This window comes from Ptychodera flava, chromosome 21, assembly GCF_041260155.1.
Source record: "Ptychodera flava strain L36383 chromosome 21, AS_Pfla_20210202, whole genome shotgun sequence".
Lineage (NCBI taxonomy): Eukaryota > Metazoa > Hemichordata > Enteropneusta > Ptychoderidae > Ptychodera > Ptychodera flava.
In genome coordinates this window covers 17,534,684-17,552,988 of record NC_091948.1, presented here as the reverse complement: position 1 = coordinate 17,552,988, position 18,305 = coordinate 17,534,684, and the positions used below count along the sequence as shown (strand labels likewise).

The following is an 18,305-nucleotide window of genomic DNA, read 5'->3' as shown; positions in this document are numbered from 1 at the left end:
CACGACACACTGTTCGAGTAAAATAAACGACGCCACAAAATGTTGAAAGTGAGTTGTTTGGAAATTTTAAAAGCGAAAGACGCATGCGCGGGCATTTGGTCAAAACTTATTACATCACACATCAATAGATGACTGTATACTATCATAAAGTGTGAATTATGAATGTCCAAGTTTGATTCAAATACGATTTACCATTCCTCAGATATCGTGGACGGAGATAGACAGACAGACAGACAAAAACACCTAGAAATCGGAATGACAGCTCCTGTGTGAGCTCCCGTGTATGAACACGGGAGCTAAAACGACGGGTAAATCGTCCCTCAACCACGACACACCTAAATTACATAGCGGCACAAAAACGTGATAGAGACAAACTATTAGGACACAAAAGTCCCTTATTGTACAATGTAAACACTTACTCTCCAGGTTGATAGTTTTTCATCAGTGTCTATTGTATGTCCCAATGTCTTCTCTGAAACAGTTTCTGCAGTTGAGTAATACACTGACCGAGCCTTTCAATCTGTACAATTGATATCCACGGTTGATTGGCTGGAACAATCGGGCGTCATCAATGCGTACAATTCTGTAGGTAGACAATGAAATCAAAGGTAATGCCAAGTCCCGTCGTGCAGGGGGGAATAACCGTGACATTTATTGGTCAAAGTATAACGCAAAGTAAAAATAACATTGGCCAGGAAGAGATGCTTAAGCTTTGTTTATCGACACGGAAAAGGTCACTGTCGTTAAAATAAGACAACAGCCGATGACTTGCTCGGATGAGCAAATAAGGTGTTCGTTTTACAAGCGAAGATTTAATCAGAGCGTACGTTGATATATGAACGGCTCAAAAACTGAACAGAAGTGCCTTCGCTAAATTAGACTTTACTACAGCAAACATAAACTTGGCTCTTAACTGGATAAGGAAAAGAAGCTTTAATTTGATTGCTGTGTATTTTACCAACATCTGAAGATGGGAATGTAGCAGGAAGGACTTAAAAAGTTCGCCGCTGCATTAACTAGAAGGGCTTAATCAATCCGTTATCCGTGCGGTAATTGAAACCTGCATGTCGACTGATGTTACAGTCTGCTTGCTACCAAATCGATAACTTGTCAGACACAGGTATTCCCAGTCCAAGCTATCACACTTATCCGTGACCACCTCCCCCTGTACAGTCAATGCTTTTCGAATAGTAATCTGCTCAGTTAAATGAACCTCGAAATTCACGCATAGAAGGATTAATAGGCAGATGGAACCGTATGCACTGTCTGAAGGACTCTGAACTGTATCTTCGGTTTTGCTTTTAAAACCTGCGTTTAAGGGCGAATTGTTTGTGTAATAAAACTATCTTTGCTAAGATCTTGTGTTTTGTTCCTAGCTGCCCATGTGTAATGTGAATGTTACATCCACTTCACCCAATTAATAAGTGCAATGCAATTTGCCCATTGTATTTGTAGGGGGTAGTGAAATGCAATTAAATGTAAGCTATTGAACGTCCGATCTCCAAAGCCCCGAAGAAATCAGCTCGTATCAGCCAAGCTGACATCATTGGCAGTCGGGCGATTGCACCCAATCTAGCTGTTCATTTCCACGAAGTCAGACTCGCTGTGTCGCTTTGTACTTTCCAGTTTTGTTTTGAACGTTCCTATTAATCCCAACGGGTATTGCGCAACTCTTATACAACAGAGTTCGTAGCAAAATGATGTGTGAGCCTGATTCAACGTTAAGAGTCGATGTTAGGTGACACAGCTCATTGCGTGACAATGCCTGTGAGTATATTTTGATTGACGAGCGAAACACTCTAATTTGTTCATCCTTAATTGGAAATTAATCGCCTAGAGAGCGCTTCATTTATCGAACTGAGACGTAGTAGAACGAGTTCACGGACTGTAAAACAAATCATTCCCTTTTCATTTACCGACCCTGCGAACGAGTTACGCTTCAGGTTTAATACGGGATAAGGAACTGGTCAGTTTCTTCTGTCTGGGGGCGATGGATTTTGGAGGGGGCAGTCACCCTGTTTTTGATTTTGGTGCTAGGGGGCTATCATGTTTCGGAAATGCTTAATGTTGGGGGGGGGGGGTTCTGCGTGTTTCTATTGTACGATACTGGAACATAGTCGCATAAAATGCTTCATAACAGCTAAAAATTGTGGCATTCATTCACAGTTTCGGCGCGTCCTTCGGGCGCCTTACTTTAATATATCGGGAAAAAAATAGATCAGAGATATCTTGATGTTTGCAAATTGAAAGTGTTTTGGCATGGCAAAGTGTACTAATCATGGTGAAATCTGCAATTTATATACAAAAGCCTGGTCCTTGAGTGTTGTCACGATGAGAATCCTAGAAAGCAACATGTCATTGAACTAATGTTTCATGATACAGCTGACAGTCACATACATATATATGTTGCAAAAGAAAATTAAAAATGACAAGACATTTTAGTTCTCAACTATGAACCTATCAAATGCAGTTTCTTGTACTCTCTTAGCCTTTTCACCTCTATTTCCTCTTCGAAGGCCACAGAAATGGTGAGAGGGTTAAAAGCAATGTAGTACTAAGCTTGTAAAAATAGCCCGTTCCCAGACCAAATTCATCTATTGACAATAATGCAACACTTAAAACATACATTGTATGTATGTGAAGTTGACAAACTGAAATCTAGGCATTTCTGTCGGTAATATACTGAAGGTGTTGGTTTTACATTAATCTATGTGCAGCAGTTTCGGACATATAGCCATGCACAGAAAGTGTGACACGCATCTACAATTCATACAATCATAGAGAAAGATAGATAGTCTATATGTTTCTCTGTGATACAATATATCGTATTTACACTTTTGCCATGTTGAAATTCCTATGCCTAAAACTGACATGTCACAAATTTCGCCGAGTCGGAAACAGAGTGTGTACAATATGACAATGTATTTCAACCCTTTTGATACCTTTGAGTGGGGGAGGGGGTGGTCACTCTGTTTTTCAAAAGTTGGCATGGGGGTGTCACCTTGGTTATTTTTTTCTTTAGTTCACGAGGGAGCCATTACTTTTTTCGATGTCAACGAAACAAATTCACAGTGCCCCAGGCCGAAGAAACTGACCAGTTCCCAAGCCCACAATATCAAACTTCCATGTAACCGAAAATTAGATTTAGTCTCCCCCTCACAACCTAGCTTCCGTCAAAAGACGAATGTCCTGACATTTACACAGCTGAACTTGGCCAGTTCTCGCCTGACACCTGCAATCAATACTGTGGCTTCCACCTCAAACTTACTGTAGAATTCCAGAGGTTTAATCTCCATATACACTTATATGGGTTTTGCTTTTGTTTGCATAACCCGGCCGCGTGGAATTCCTAATGACTGCGCGTGTTTTTGTTAATAGCGGCTGGTAAAGCCCCCTAACATACTAAAAGACGATATATAAAAAATAAGTTTCATCGGTACGAATGATTGGAATTTCAAATAGCACAGCTTAATAGCTTATTTCACTCGAGCCAAAACATTATTGTGATGAATAACAATACAGAATACCATCTGATAACTCTCTCAGTCTTCCACTTTCACTCTCACAAACAAAAACAAAGTATTTGCACTTTGAGTTTTAGGGAGGTAGACACAGCTGACAAGGTGCATAAGAATAAGCTGTCTGCATAATATACTCTTAGGACAAGGCGTGAGAGTCTCGACGGTTGCTGAAGGACGAATGAATTATGTTCTTTTCGCCGAACAATTGTAATTACTATTCCATGCACTCAAATTTAACTACCAGTTGATATGAAAAGTGACTTCCAGCAGGGTCAAACCATCGAATTAACGTGAAAGCACGTTGCTTCTCGTTAGTTCTCACAGCCCACGGGTTTTTTTTAAAGTCCGGAGGCGATATCGAAATCACCTGAACTTTTGCTGAAATAAACGCGACCCGAAAGCAAACGCAATGCGAATAAATGAACTTGCCTACTTTCTTCCCCACGTTTGGAAAAAAAGCAAGTGTCAATTTACATATTTAAAATATCGTCTTGGAGCTCAAATCGTTACAGACATTGACCAAGTACAACAGCTCGTCCATTAAGCGTCCGAAAGTAGACTAAGAATTATTTAGGAAAAAAACATCCATAAAGTCTACACTCTAGGCCCCCCCACCTCATAATTTGTTCATTTGTAACATGTTAATTTGGCGATATATTTTCAAATGTTGTTCTTCACTCCCATAAAGATGTCGAAAGGATTCTCGCTTCTTATTGCGGATATGTTTCTAACATAAACGTAGTATTCACCATGTTTTGTAAAATACACTCCCAGCTGTAGTCTGAAGCAATGAAAGGCTCCTCACGTATCCCTCAAATGGAGCAGAGACGGGATCCTTTGAAAATTCACAGAATATTGTATATAATGAATATTTTTTAAAATATGTTGCACCTCAATCATTTCAATAGATGCAGACTAAGTATACAGAAGATGAAAATAACAATAACGACGAAGAAAACATATCAAAGCCGACCTGACGTTTTATCTCTGATATGTCCCTTGCTCATATCAGAAAAAAAAACATTCTTTTCAGAAATGTAATCGAGATCACCCGCCTGTCTGTCTGTATGTCTGTCTGTCTGTCTGTGTTGGTCTATCTGTGTCTGTCTGTCTTTGTCTGTCCGTCTCTGTCTCTGTCTCTCTCTCTCTCTGTCTCTCTCTCTCTGTCTGTCTCTCTCTCTCTCTCTCTCTCTCTCTCTCTCTCTCTCTCTCTCTCTCTCTTCTCTCTCTCTCTCTCTCTCTCTCTCTCTCTCTCTCTCTCTCTCTCTCGCCATGTAAGACCCTCTTTTCTCCAGAAAGGATTACGTTTTCACTCCAAAGGTCGACCCATGCACTTGCCTTCATTACTTCGTGTATGATCTCCGAGATTTTAATGACAAGGGTCATTTGATCTTCCCGAACTTAGACGAAATGTCTTACAAGGCATTTGTAGCATTCTACTGTGATAATTTAAACCATCTTGTACGAAAATATGGAATTTCGCTTATGCACGGAACTCGAAGAAAACTGTGAAGCACACGTAATACTATGTCAGGAACTGGACTTGATAAATCTACGATTCTTGCTGGATTCTATCTGTTAAGGGAACACCAAAACTTAGCGACCCAGTTGGCCCCGGGGCATATGTGAATACTGGCCTACGCTTCTAATTCTATACAGGCCCAATAAGTGTCAGAGCCATATTCCCATGATAACCTGTCCACAGGCCACATTAGATAATTGCACAGATGCAGCTACATTGGTGTTAGTGACTTCACGGGTGAAAATGCTTTGATTACATTCTTGAATGTCATATAAAGCTTAGGTGAGAGTTACTGCAGAACTGAAAAACCAGCTCTAACTACGTTTGTGTAGTCTGAAGAACCACTATGTAAGTTACAATAACACTTATAGTACGGTATCTGTGAAAGTCGGCAACACCAAAGGCTCTTCTGAATATCAAACAAGCTTCTTATCGTTTCAGAGTGTCTAAGTAAAGTCTTAAACCTACCTTAAAGACACACCTATAGCAAAAGTTCTGTGACAAGCGGTGGTCGAAATCATTGTACAACATTTAAAAGTGGCTTTATGGAAATAACGGATGCGCCCTTCCTCTGCGGCGTTCCTGAACTAAAGTGCACTTTCCTGCACCGATGTCTTTTAGTACTCTGACTCAACTCCCAGACGGCATCGCGATTCTAGCTGCTTCGCGTTTGTCTCTCGCTACCATGGATACAGTCTTTCGAATTCTCCATCCATCTCCCTCCCTTGTACACTAAATCGCCACAAATTGACTAGGAATCGGGGATATTGAAAGACGTGGATGCCTAAATGCTTCGCGGCGCGTGAGCCGGGGTTTTGGGGCCATATTGGAAAACGTTCACGTTATTCAATAAAGTGGCGCATTTGAAGACTGAAATAAGTGTGCTAACTAGCTCGATATGAATCTCTCAGCGCTTTGCAGGTTACGTATCGGGCATAAAGGCGAACTTCATTTTAATTCAAGCAAGGTTTCAGAACGACCAAGGTTTAGAATAGAATCTCCTGCCTTCAAAAGAATGTTAAGCGCATTTGCTCGGAAAGTAATCTGCGTAAAATAGGTTAATGCAAACACGGCGGAGAAATTGTTTCTTTAATTTCAGTGCGTGCGAAGGTCAAACGGGATATGTTTGTGTAATAATGCCGTTCAATTTTTGAGGTTTTGCCGAGGTGTCATCTTGATTGGGTGCATGGCAACCCAGTAACACCTCGTCTAGTCTTAATGTGACCCTGTCGACAGACAGACAGCTGTCTTCATGCGTTCAAATGACGCAGTAACGCCCTTCAGTTTTCCAGTCGATAGAAAGGCAATTATTGGCAAAAATGAATCACACCACACCGTAACTGTTAAAGGTCTTACTCTACATGAATAACTTAATACGGCTACCGTTATGCTAAGAACAATGCTTTACGAGCGGGGCTACTATATCACGTCAACGCCATTTTTTGCCCACGGGACATTTTGCAAACTGAATCCGGGAATAAGCAATGAATATTGCTTATTTTACGGATCTAAAACCAAGGAGAGCTTTATGAATACGATACATGAATATCAATTTCTCCGATAGATAATTCATGGACATTTTCCTCAAAGAACTTGCTTTTTCTTTTGGAACTCAGTAAATTCATTTGAATAATATGCAACAGTTACTGTACAGATTCACTCATAATTAGCCTTGCACTATTATACAGGGATTTATCATCATCAGCAGTAACAATAGCAGCATCAATAACATCGTCACCACCACCAGCACCACTACCACCAGCACCACCATCATCATCATCATCATCATCATCATCATCATCATCATCATCATCATCATCATCATCATCATCTTCATAATCACCGAAAATTCCAACTTCACCAGACGGCAAAGTACTAGTAAAGCAATCCTGAATTTGGCTTGTAATTCCATCGTCCGTTAAAGGCATGTGTTTGGTACCAGATTGTCTCATCAGAAAATTTACCAACAGATTACATTTCAATGGAAAACAAAAGGCTATCTCACCTCCATAATCCTCTTACAGACTAGAACAAAGGCAATCCCAGGGTTCGCGAACAGCGACTTTAAGAAGAGTCTCACAAACTGTAAAGCTTAACGTCAATAGCTAGTCTCACATCTTTCGTCATTTGATTAAAAACTACATCACAACCTCATCCCTTCAAGACGTGCAATATTACATTTTCAGAACTTTCCCCATAATTGTACTTCGCAAACTTGATGGAACAAGTACAATGCAGGCAAGAGTAAAATGTGTAGTGAAGATTAAGGCTTTTTGGATCTTAAAATCAGATAGTTGGTTTAAAATCAATGTAGATTTTATCACAAAAAATGCACAAGTATTTTAATAATGCCTAGCATTACAAATTATAGTTCAACATGAAAAGTGCTTTGTAAACATAGTACGCTGCTATTTTAAGCGTATCAATGCCTCAACATCAAAAGCAGGTAAACATCTGCAAGACTATCTGACAGTCTTGAAAACTTATGCGGTCAAATGTTTGTGAGTGATACTAAGGGGCAATTGACAAACTATTTAAACCACTTTTTTATAGTTCCTCTATATACGATTATGAGCCATACGCCCACCTATTTTCTGCAACGATGACACCTTTAACGTACGACTGTAATTGCTTGAACCAGGGGGAAATGTTTCATGTTGCACTGCCGATGGATGTTCGAAAGGTTACATTTTCCTTCTCCACTGGGTCTTATGTTAGTGAGACGTTTTACTCGCGGACATCCTTTTGCCGATAGATTGAGCGGTGCTGTCTCCTCTAGGAGAGCGGCAAGACGAAAAGCCCCAAGGGTACATCTGCGCCAGTGTACCGAATACCAGGATCACGTGATACAATTAAGATCGGAATGCTGGGTAATTGGGTTGTGCAAATCTTTACGCAGACTCTGATGGACAGGAGGGGTATTAAATCAAAGTTAATGTAAAGAAAACCCGTGATTCGAGATGGGGTCATGAGTAAGGGAAATGCCCTCGAAAAGGTCGTGTAAGTGGCCTTGGATGCAGCAGGGAGTGTATTGAGGTTCAATTTAATCTATTTCCGTTGGTACTTCAAACAACCTGAGGACTCTAATTTGCAGGATAATATGTGCTAAGATTTACCATCCATTCCCGTAGAGATCGTGATCTGCTATCGGATGCACTTCTAAAGTTACGTTTGCTTTCCTCGCTCCATGATACTATCAATGGATGAACAACAACAATTTCTAATCACTACCAAGGCCACGAAAACACAAGATAATTCTATTTGAACATGTTCCGTTCAATTTGCTGAAGTCGGTTAAACAATGTGACTCTAACAAGCCGGCAGACTTTACGGTGAATCAACCACAAAGTATAGCAGATGCAATATAACGAGATAAGAATGTCAAACAAACAAACCACCAGAGTCCTTGTGTCAACCTTTCCTGTTTCACCAACTATTACTTTAATGTTACACAGAGGCATGCTAGGTATCAGAAATTATGGTTTTGGCAGATTTATAAGACGCATTTCTTTTTAAACCTGCTAGTGCCAACGCTATCACTGTGCCCGCTGTTCTATAGACGCTTTTCTAATTTGTATATTTCTAATGTGTATATATTTGTCATTATGTCATGCCTGTACCAGTATATCGATGGCGCAAAGACATGAAAATAACCATATTCGCGATACAGCACAGTTGGAAAACGAGCGAGCTCTCTGCTTGAGAAAGATTCATCTTTTGACGTTCTCGCCAGAATTTCAATGAACTGTTATGATATAATGGCAAAAACCTCTTCAGCAACGGGTATACTTCTCGGTTATGACCAGTTGACTCATGAACTATCACTCGCGCATACATGTTGTGAACTGGTCAAAATCTTGTGGTATAGCCGTCGCTCAGGTGGTTTATCGAGATTGCAGGACATTTGAATGATCATCTGTTGGTCCCACTGATTACCGAGTGATTTTAATAATTGATGATTGACTGTCCCTGTATCGCTACATGGAAAACAATAAGAATTTGTTAAAAATGAATGAGTTAAATCACTTAATTGTACTCAGTAACATATGGCTAACGTTTTTCTTCGATTACACAGAAATTAAAATAATTTCTGTTTCTTTCAGGGCAATTTGCATTATGTTATTAAAATCAAATGAACGGGAAGGGTTTATCAGTTTCCCGTCATGAAGGATAAGTAGAATATACTAGACTAGATTAATTCATATGTTTTCGTGATTTAAAGCAACTTCTTTCAACTGAAAAAATCAGTAAATAAACGCAGTTGTGCACAATTATAAGAATACACTCGACTACATTAATTTACATTATATCACGATTTTCAGTAACTTCTTCCAATGGGGTAAAACACTTTAAAAACGTGTTGTGTACAATGTAGTGAATGATGAGTACCAAAGATTTGCGCTATGACAGGTTTACGTTGTTATATATGATGGAGCAAGTATCCTCACAAGTCAGTCTGCACCGTCGGCCAAATGGCACACGCAAATTTATGAGCAGATTAAATATATGATACCCAAGTCAGAATTATTATGCACAAGGCTTTTAAGACTATTAAATTTAGGACAAGTTAATACGGGCTGAAATGTTGTCAAACAAAAACAACAGGATTATCTGAGATGGAAATTAGTCGATAAATGAGATTGAAAACCCTAGACAGTCATAAGTCACGATTGAAATACACAAAGGGATATGCTCTGTACTTTATTCTTATATTGTAAGTTATGTTCAACTGTCGAGGAATATGAATGCTCTTTTACAATTGAAACGATGAAATGGTCTTGTCTAATTTATCATGGAGAGAATTACAAGCAGTTGAAATAAGCTAATTTACGGCCTCGGTTAGATTAGGTTTGTCACATCTTGTTGTGGTTTTCGTTTCATTTTGCGATAACAAAACACGTTGTCGTGAGAATACCATAACATATTGCGTGCACCATCACGAAAGTATGGTTGAAGCAATCCGGGTTTATGTCCTAGGGGTCCATGACAAGTGATGGCTAAGTGAAATAACTTTGAATGAACTAATCCGGAACCCACAACAAGACATATGAAATAGGATTGAATTATAAAAGTTTATTTGAACTCCTAAAAACAAGGAACACACTTTGGTATGTCATGGTCGATTACGTATGATATTATACAATAGGAACACTTTGACAATTTCGGATTTGTATGAAAGGATTGAATACTCGTAATTAATTAATTTAATCGACAAAGCTTACAACAATGACTTCAAAATAGCAAACCATCAAAGACAGGCATGAATTTGTGGATCAACAGAGATTTAACATGTAAAAGAAAAACGGGGAATCAGTTTCCACTGAGTCTAGCTATTTTGCATTAATGGGTTATATTGCAACTTTGCAAGGCGTTTGTTAAGTTTCTTCAGATAATGGGCATTACATTTAGGTCACATAATCAAATTAAGTGCACTTCTAGGTCACAAATCACTGTCATCAGTAAAACTGATATCAGGTGGCCTCGGACGATAAGTCCTAGATTATCCGTTTGATTATTTTTCTGTTTCATAACATGCCAAGTACGCAATTCGCAACACAATTTCAAGAAGTTTACTGCGCTGGATATTCGCTCTGACTGAGATATAATCGCGAGACCGACTTTTCAACGCGGTACCTGTCCCATTACGCTATATTACGAGTATCGACAGGTTCCATAGTGTTGGCACACGAGCAAAATGATCTATTCATCACATGGCAATTGTGGTTCAAAGGAAAAATTATCATGAGAAGTATAGAATGATCAGTGGAACTCCGAACTAGATGACAGTGTGTTAACCCAGACAACTGCCACAGAGACTGTTCTAGTCGTCTTGGGTGATAATACACAAAGTCTGGAATTCTATCACGCCTACAGTGTGTAATCTTGAAACCCAGTCTTGCACGCCTTATTCAATTTTGACAGACGATACGTCACCCTGTTTTGGGTTTCGCCGAGCCATTTTCTCATATCTTCCAGATGAACAAACAGTTTAACGTTTACGACGACGCACCCTTACGCAAGGCAGGCTGTAATCGGGGAACATATCAAGTTACCATCGCAAAGTAAAACTCAACGGAAGTTTCATTTTGACTGCCAGGTGAAGACAGGGCTTGCCATTCGCATACCAATATCTTGCTGGCTTCCGTGGCAATTATGACTGTCTCAGCCTATACATGTAGGTCAGCTGTTCTTTTGCAGTCGGTGTTTATTGAGAGTGTGGGTCAAGCTGAAAAGTAATAAAACAGATTTTTTTCCTTGATTTTGAGCCGGACATGAGGAAATGCAGAGGCATACCAGTCGGTGTACTAAAAGTTTATGTATAACCTTTATAGAGTACACAAAAGCTTAGTCAAAACTGGTATCCATAAATCTGTCACTGCAAGTGGTGCACTTCATCAGAGAAGCTCACTGAAAAATCGAGAAAATACACTGCTAGCGCTCGTCAACATCGCAAATAACGTCGCCCTCTATGCATGCGTCAAACGCGTTTTCAAAGTTGTGAGAACTGCTTGTCGCTCGGTTAACATTTTCCAAAACTGTTCGCTGTAACTGGCTCTTCGCATATATAAGCGCCAAAATGGCGCATTCCTCGTGACTGTAAATTGACGAATTACGACAGGGACTTTGGGTGTAGTGTATTAGACTATAGTAAGCATAGTTCCTTCGAAATTCTAATACAGCGAACTAGCCCGAAGATATGACGTCAGAGGGTATTAATTTCCGGAACTAGTGCCCGTAGGAACTTTGTTCGAGAAATAGTACCCGATCACGTGACTTTGAGCGGAGTGTCGTCTGCAGCTTTGAAACGATGACCGTTTGTCCGGGCACAAGGGGTGACAGGATTGAGTCCTGGCAAAGGAGCAATAGGACTATATTGCATTCCTTGAAGAAGTCATCGATAACAATAGAGGCTGATTGGCAATGGACAATCGTCCAATGAATTTTTCACAACATATTTGAACTTGCAGTGAGTACATTAAAGCACATCAAAATCAATGGTGGCATGTGTATTACCCCTATTTGTAACAATCAACCCTATTTGTAACAAAATTTAATTTTCAAAAAAACTTTGCCGTATATGTTGAAATATTAATAAAATATGCATATTTGTATGTTTGAGGGCAATTTTGTTTTTTTTTCTTGTCAAAACCCATTTTTCCGAAACTGCTTTTGTTACAAATTGGGTTGATTGTTACAAATAGGGGTGACATGTGTCAACCCTATTTGTAACAATCAACCCTATTTGTAACAAAATTTAATTTTCAAAAAAACTTTGCCGTATATGTTGAAATATTAATAAAATATGCATATTTGTATGTTTGAGGGCAATTTTCTTTTTTTTTTCCTTGTCAAAACCCATTTTTCCGAAACTGCTTTTGTTACAAATTGGGTTGATTGTTACAAATAGGGGTGACATGTGTCAACCCTATTTGTAACAATCAACCCTATTTGTAACAAAACCTAAATTTCAAAGAAACTTGGCCGTGTTTGATGAAATCTTGATAAAATATATATATTAGTATGTTCGGGGGCAATTTTCTTTGTTTCCTTGTTGAAACTCATTTTTCCGAAAATGCTCGTGAGATTAAATTTCGTTGTGCAGGTTCCTAGGGATAAGAGCCCTACTCGTAAGATATAATCAAGTCGTGCAGATACATGCCAAAGGTTTGTTTTAGGGCGATTTGCACCATTTTCGGTCAAAATGTTAAAAATCTTGTTTTCTGACCGAAATCATACTAAACCTATATTGGGTTAACTTTTGTTACAAATTGGGTAGATTGTTACAAATAGGGTTGACGTGTCAACCCTATTTGTAACAATCAACCCTATTTGTAACAAAATTTAACCAACTTGAAGCAAAACCTAATGTTCTACAAAACTTGGCCGTATTTTATGAAATCTTGATGAAATGTACATATTAGTATGTTTGGGGCAATTTTCTTTGTTTTCCTTGTCAAAACTCATTTTTGCTGAAAATGCCGTTCGATTAACTTTTGTTGTGCAGGTTGCCTAGTATAAGAGGCCTACTCGTAAGATATAATCGAGTTGTGCAGATAGGTTTGTTACGGGGCAATTTTCTCCAATTTCGGTCAAAATGTTAAAAATCTTATTTTCTGACCGAAATCATACTAAACCTATATTGGGTTAACTTTTGTTACAAATTGGGTTGATTGTTACAAATAGGGGTGACGTGTCAACCCTATTTGTAACAATCAACCCTATTTGTAACAAAACCTAAATTTCAAAGAAACTTGGCCGTATTTGATGAAATCTTGATGAAATATACATATTAGTATGTTCGGGGGCAATTTTCTTTGTTTTCCTTGTTGAAACTCATTTTTCCGAAAATGCTCGTGAGATTAAATTTCGTTGTGCAGGCTCCTAGGGATAAGAGCCCTACTCGTAAGATATAATCAAGTCGTGCAGATACATGCCAAAGGTTTGTTTCGGGGCAATTTTCACCATTTTCGGTCAAAAATGTTAAAAATCTTGTTTTCTGACCGAAATCATACTAAACCTATATGGGGTTAACTTTTGTTACAAATTGGGTTAATTGTTACAAATAGGGTTGACGTGTCAACCCTATTGTAACAATCAACCCTATTTGTAACAAAAGTTAACCAATTTGAAACTAAACCTAATTTTCTACAAACTTGGCCGTATTTGATGAAATCTTGATGAAATGTACATATTAGTATGTTTTTGGCAATTTTTATTTTTTCCTTGTCGAAACTCATTTTTCCGAAAATGCCCGTTAGATTAACTTTCGTTGTGCAGGTTGCCTAGTATAAGAGGCCTACTCGTAAGATATAATCGAGTTGTGCAGATAGGTTTGTTTCGGGGCAATTTTCACCATTTTCGGTCAAAAATGTTAAAAATCTTGTTTTCCGACCGAAATCATACTAAACCTATATTGGGTTAACTTTTGTTACAAATTGGGTTGATTGTTACAAATAGGGTTGACGTGTCAACCCTATTTGTAACAATCAACCCTATTTGTAACAAAATTTAACCAACTTGAAACAAAACCTAATTTTCTACAAAACTTGGCCGTATTTGATGAAATCTTGATGAAATGTACATATTAGTATGTTTTTGGCAATTTTTATTTTTTCCTTGTCGAAACTCATTTTTTCCGAAAATGCTCGTTAGATTAACTTTCGTTGTGCAGGTTGCCTAGTATAAGAGGCCTACTCGTAAGATATAATCGAGTTGTGCAGATAGATTTGTTTCGGGGCAATTTTCCCCAATTTCGGTCGAAAATGTTAAAAATCTTGTTTTCTGACCGAAATCATACTAAACCTATATGGGGTTAACTTTTGTTACAAATTGGGTTGATTGTTACAAATAGGGTTGACGTGTCAACCCTATTTGTAACAATCAACCCTATTTGTAACAAAATTTAATAATTTTGTAAAAAAAACCTAATTTTCAAAAAACTTGGCCGTATTTGATGAAATCTTGATGAAATATTCGTATTTAGGTCTATATTTTGGGGAAATATGTCGTTTTTCAAAAAAATATGTTTTCTAAAATTGCGAGATGGTTTGTTTTGAAATTTGGTATACAGGTTTCTGGAGATAATTCCTTCAAGACGTATTGAATTGTGCTGATCTATGCACGACTCTTTTTGGCAATTTCGCCATTTTTGCAAGAAAAACGGTCAAAAATCTTCTTCTTAGAATCTACTCGTCCTATTGCTTTGACATTTTGTATGAAGGTTCCATGTGGTGACGTTTTACCTAATTTTCAGATAATTCATCACAGATACGGCCTTGGCATTTGTTTGGATTCATTTAACCCTCAATGCCGCTGCTTTAATTTATACACTTGTTGTTTATTGTAGGCTCTTGTTGGTTGTTTCGGCAAAAGGGTTTTTATTGCTTCCCACTTATCAAGTTCTTCCAAATATTTTGACGGGCTTTCTTTTTTATCCTTCGTTTTGATATGTGTTGAGCCTAAATGTTGTTGTGAAGATCAAGTCATTTTATGTTGTGAATGTTTGTTTGTTTTTTTTTTCTATTTACGGTTTTGAGTATGGTTTCTGTTTGGTTTATGTTGCCGTGCATTCTCTGTCTATTAATTTGCTTGTGAAGAATGCTACATTTTTTCTTGAAATCGATTGGGTATTGCATGTAGGCGAGTATCTAAGAATTTTGCTTTGATGGGTCCCTTAAAGGTTGGTTTTGGTTGATCCTCTGAGCAGGCATTGGAACGTTCCAGTTGGTTTTGCATTTGTTTTAATATCAAGAATGATTTCTTGTTTTGCTTTTAGCCCTGAAATATTTCAACGTCGGAAAATGTTGTTTTTTTAGGTATTTCTCAACTGTAAATTCAAATGTTGAATGCATTTCCAGTGTCAGTAGTGTCATGAAGTCTACAACCATTTTAACATTCAAATTGAATATTCGTCAGTTTGTATAACCTGCTGTAGGGAGATTTTCACTGACAATTAACTAGGAGACAGAGACACAAGGGTAATTTCCCACTCGATGTTAATGCCGAGCGCTGATGGATAAGTAACCCTATGACCTTTGATGAAGGGATGAGTCAAGTGCATGGCATATTCGTATCATAAACCTCAAGAGGTAGACTATCATAAACGATGTTATTATCTGCATCGGCCGCACCACTTCTTAGATTCGGAGATTTTCATTCTGAATACTCTTCAGAATCACGTTTCATCTCTACTTTTTATGTTCATAGGGATCACGATAACATTCAATAACATTATGATTACTAAGATCGAGAAGTATCTGTCCCTCGAATTCTAAAACAATGCACTTGATTATATTTTTATGATATTCTGAACTACTCGGTTATTTGGGTGACCGATACTATAAGGTCAAATACCAGATCGAAGGTATCTGGAACATAAACGACTCCACTCTCTAACTTTGGACACCGTATGTGTAGTGTCTCACCTATCTGTGCCTGGCTTGGGTTATGAGTAACTACATGATGGGTCCTTTCTGCCTTAATTCCATATGGTTTTCGGCTGCTGAAGCTTGATAAAATTATCGATTTTACGGCATTGTCATTGCTGTACGGCATTATTAGTGGAGTAATACAGAGAAAAATACGACTGAAGGAGGAAAAAAATATAGAACTCGAGGGCGACGTGATTGAAAGTTTTTAAAATTTAAAGTTTGATGATGATTTAAGTTACTATGAAGCATCCTTTACAGAGGCCGACCAAAGTCTCGGTGGCCTGCAGATGGATAGGATAGGCAAAAAAGAAAAAAGTTGTCCTGTTCCGATAACCCGACCTACCCTATTTTTTAGACTGCGACCCTAAACTTTTTAGCAACGTAAACATGGAAGAAACAAAAGACAGAAAACCCCCGTAAAATCACGTGTTCGTCACCTGATATTTGATTTTGCTTGGGACGTCGACGTCTTTTATGTAATTAGTCCTTTAATATGTATGATACGCTTTTTCTGGAAATGTTGTGGTAAGTGTTAGATCGCCCTGAAACCCTGAAAAGTGCATATTTAAAAAAAAATATTGGGGAAAAGAAAACCAGCCGACCTAACTGCCCTATTTTGAAACCATGTTATTGGAAGAGCAAAATTTATGTTTTAAGTGTTACAAATAGCGTTAACTTTTGATACAAATAGGGTTAGTATGACTTCTGTCAGAAAAGAAGATTTGTTTTGCTTTTTAAACCAAAATTAGTGACTGATGCCCCCACCAAATTTTGGCATGTATCTGAAAAACATGATTACCTCTTAGATGGAGGCCTTTTATCCCTAGAAACCTGCACGCCGAAATTTTATCTAATGAGTAGTTTAAGAAAAAATGAGTTTCGACAAGGAAAAAACAAGGAAAATTGCCCCCGAACATACTAATATGTATATTTCATCAAGATTTCATCAAATACGGCCAAGTTTTGTAGAAAATTAGGTTTAGTTTCAAGTTGGTTAAACTTTGTTACAAATAGGGTTGATTGTTACAAATAGGGTTGACAGGTCAACCCTATTTGTAACAATCAACCCAATTTGTAACAAAAGTTAAGCCCATATAGGTTTAGTATGATTTCGGTCAGAAAACAAGATTTTTAACATTTTTGACCGAAAATGGTGAAAATTGCCCCAAAACAAACCTTTGGCATGTATCTGCACAACTCGATTATATCTTTCGAGTAGGCCTCTTATACTAGGCAACCTGCACAACGAAAGTTAATCTAACGAGCATTTTCGGAAAAACTGAGTTTCGACAAGGAAAACATAAAATTTGCCCCAAAACATACTAATATGTATATGTCATCAAGATTTCATCAAATACGGCCAAGTTTTTTTGAAAATTAGGTTTTGTTTCAAGTTGGTTAAATTTTGTTACAAATAGGGTTGATTGTTACAAATAGGGTTGACACGTCAACCCTATTTGTAACAATCAACCCAATTTGTAACAAAAGTTAACCCCATATAGGTTTAGTATGATTTCGGTCAGAAAACAAGATTTTTAACATTTTTGAACGAAAGTGGTGAAAATTGCCCAAAAACAAACCTTTGGCATGTATCTGCACAACTCGATTATATCTTTCGAGTAGGCCTCTTATACTAGGCAACCTGCACAACGAAAGTTAATCTAACGAGCATTTTCGGAAAAACTGAGTTTCGACAAGGAAAACATAAAATTTGCCCCAAAACATACTAATATGTATATGTCATCAAGATTTCATCAAATACGGCCAAGTTTTTTTGAAAATTAGGTTTTGTTTCAAGTTGGTTAACTTTGTTACAAATAGGGTTGATTATTACAAATAGGGTTGACACGTCACCCTATTTGTAACAATCAACCCAATTTGTAACAAAAGTTAACCCCATATAGGTTTAGTATGATTTCGGTCAGAAAACAAGATTTTTAACATTTTCGACCGAAATTGGGGAAAATTGCCCTGAAACAAACCTATCTGCACAACTCGATTATATCGTAGGAGTAGGTCTCTTATACTAGGCAGCCTGCACAACGAAAGTTAATCTAACGAGCAATTTCGGAAAAACTGAGTTTCGACAAGGAAAACATAAAATTTGCCCCAAAACATACTAATATGTATATGTCATCAAGATTTCATCAAATACGGCCAAGTTTTTTTGAAAATTAGGTTTTGTTTCAAGTTGGTTAACTTTTGTTACAAATAGGGTTGATTGTTACAAATAGGGTTGACACGTCAACCCTATTTGTAACAATCAACCCAATTTGTAACAAAAGTTAACCCCATATAGGTTTAGTATGATTTCGGTCAGAAAACAAGATT

At 37.9% G+C, this 18,305-nt stretch overlaps 1 protein-coding gene across 4 annotated transcripts in view; it reads right to left on the bottom strand.

Annotated features, from left to right (window-relative positions):
- LOC139121592 (arg8-vasotocin receptor-like) overlaps positions 1-18,305 on the bottom strand; it is a 170,866-nt gene that overhangs the window by 6,222 nt on the left and 146,339 nt on the right. For all 4 annotated transcript variants that reach the window (XM_070686629.1, XM_070686627.1, XM_070686631.1 and 1 more), the window contains one exon: positions 420-583. In XM_070686629.1, coding sequence (XP_070542730.1) covers positions 420-442 — 23 coding nt within the window. In that variant the 5' untranslated portion in view covers positions 443-583. The remainder of the gene's footprint in view (positions 1-419; positions 584-18,305) is intronic.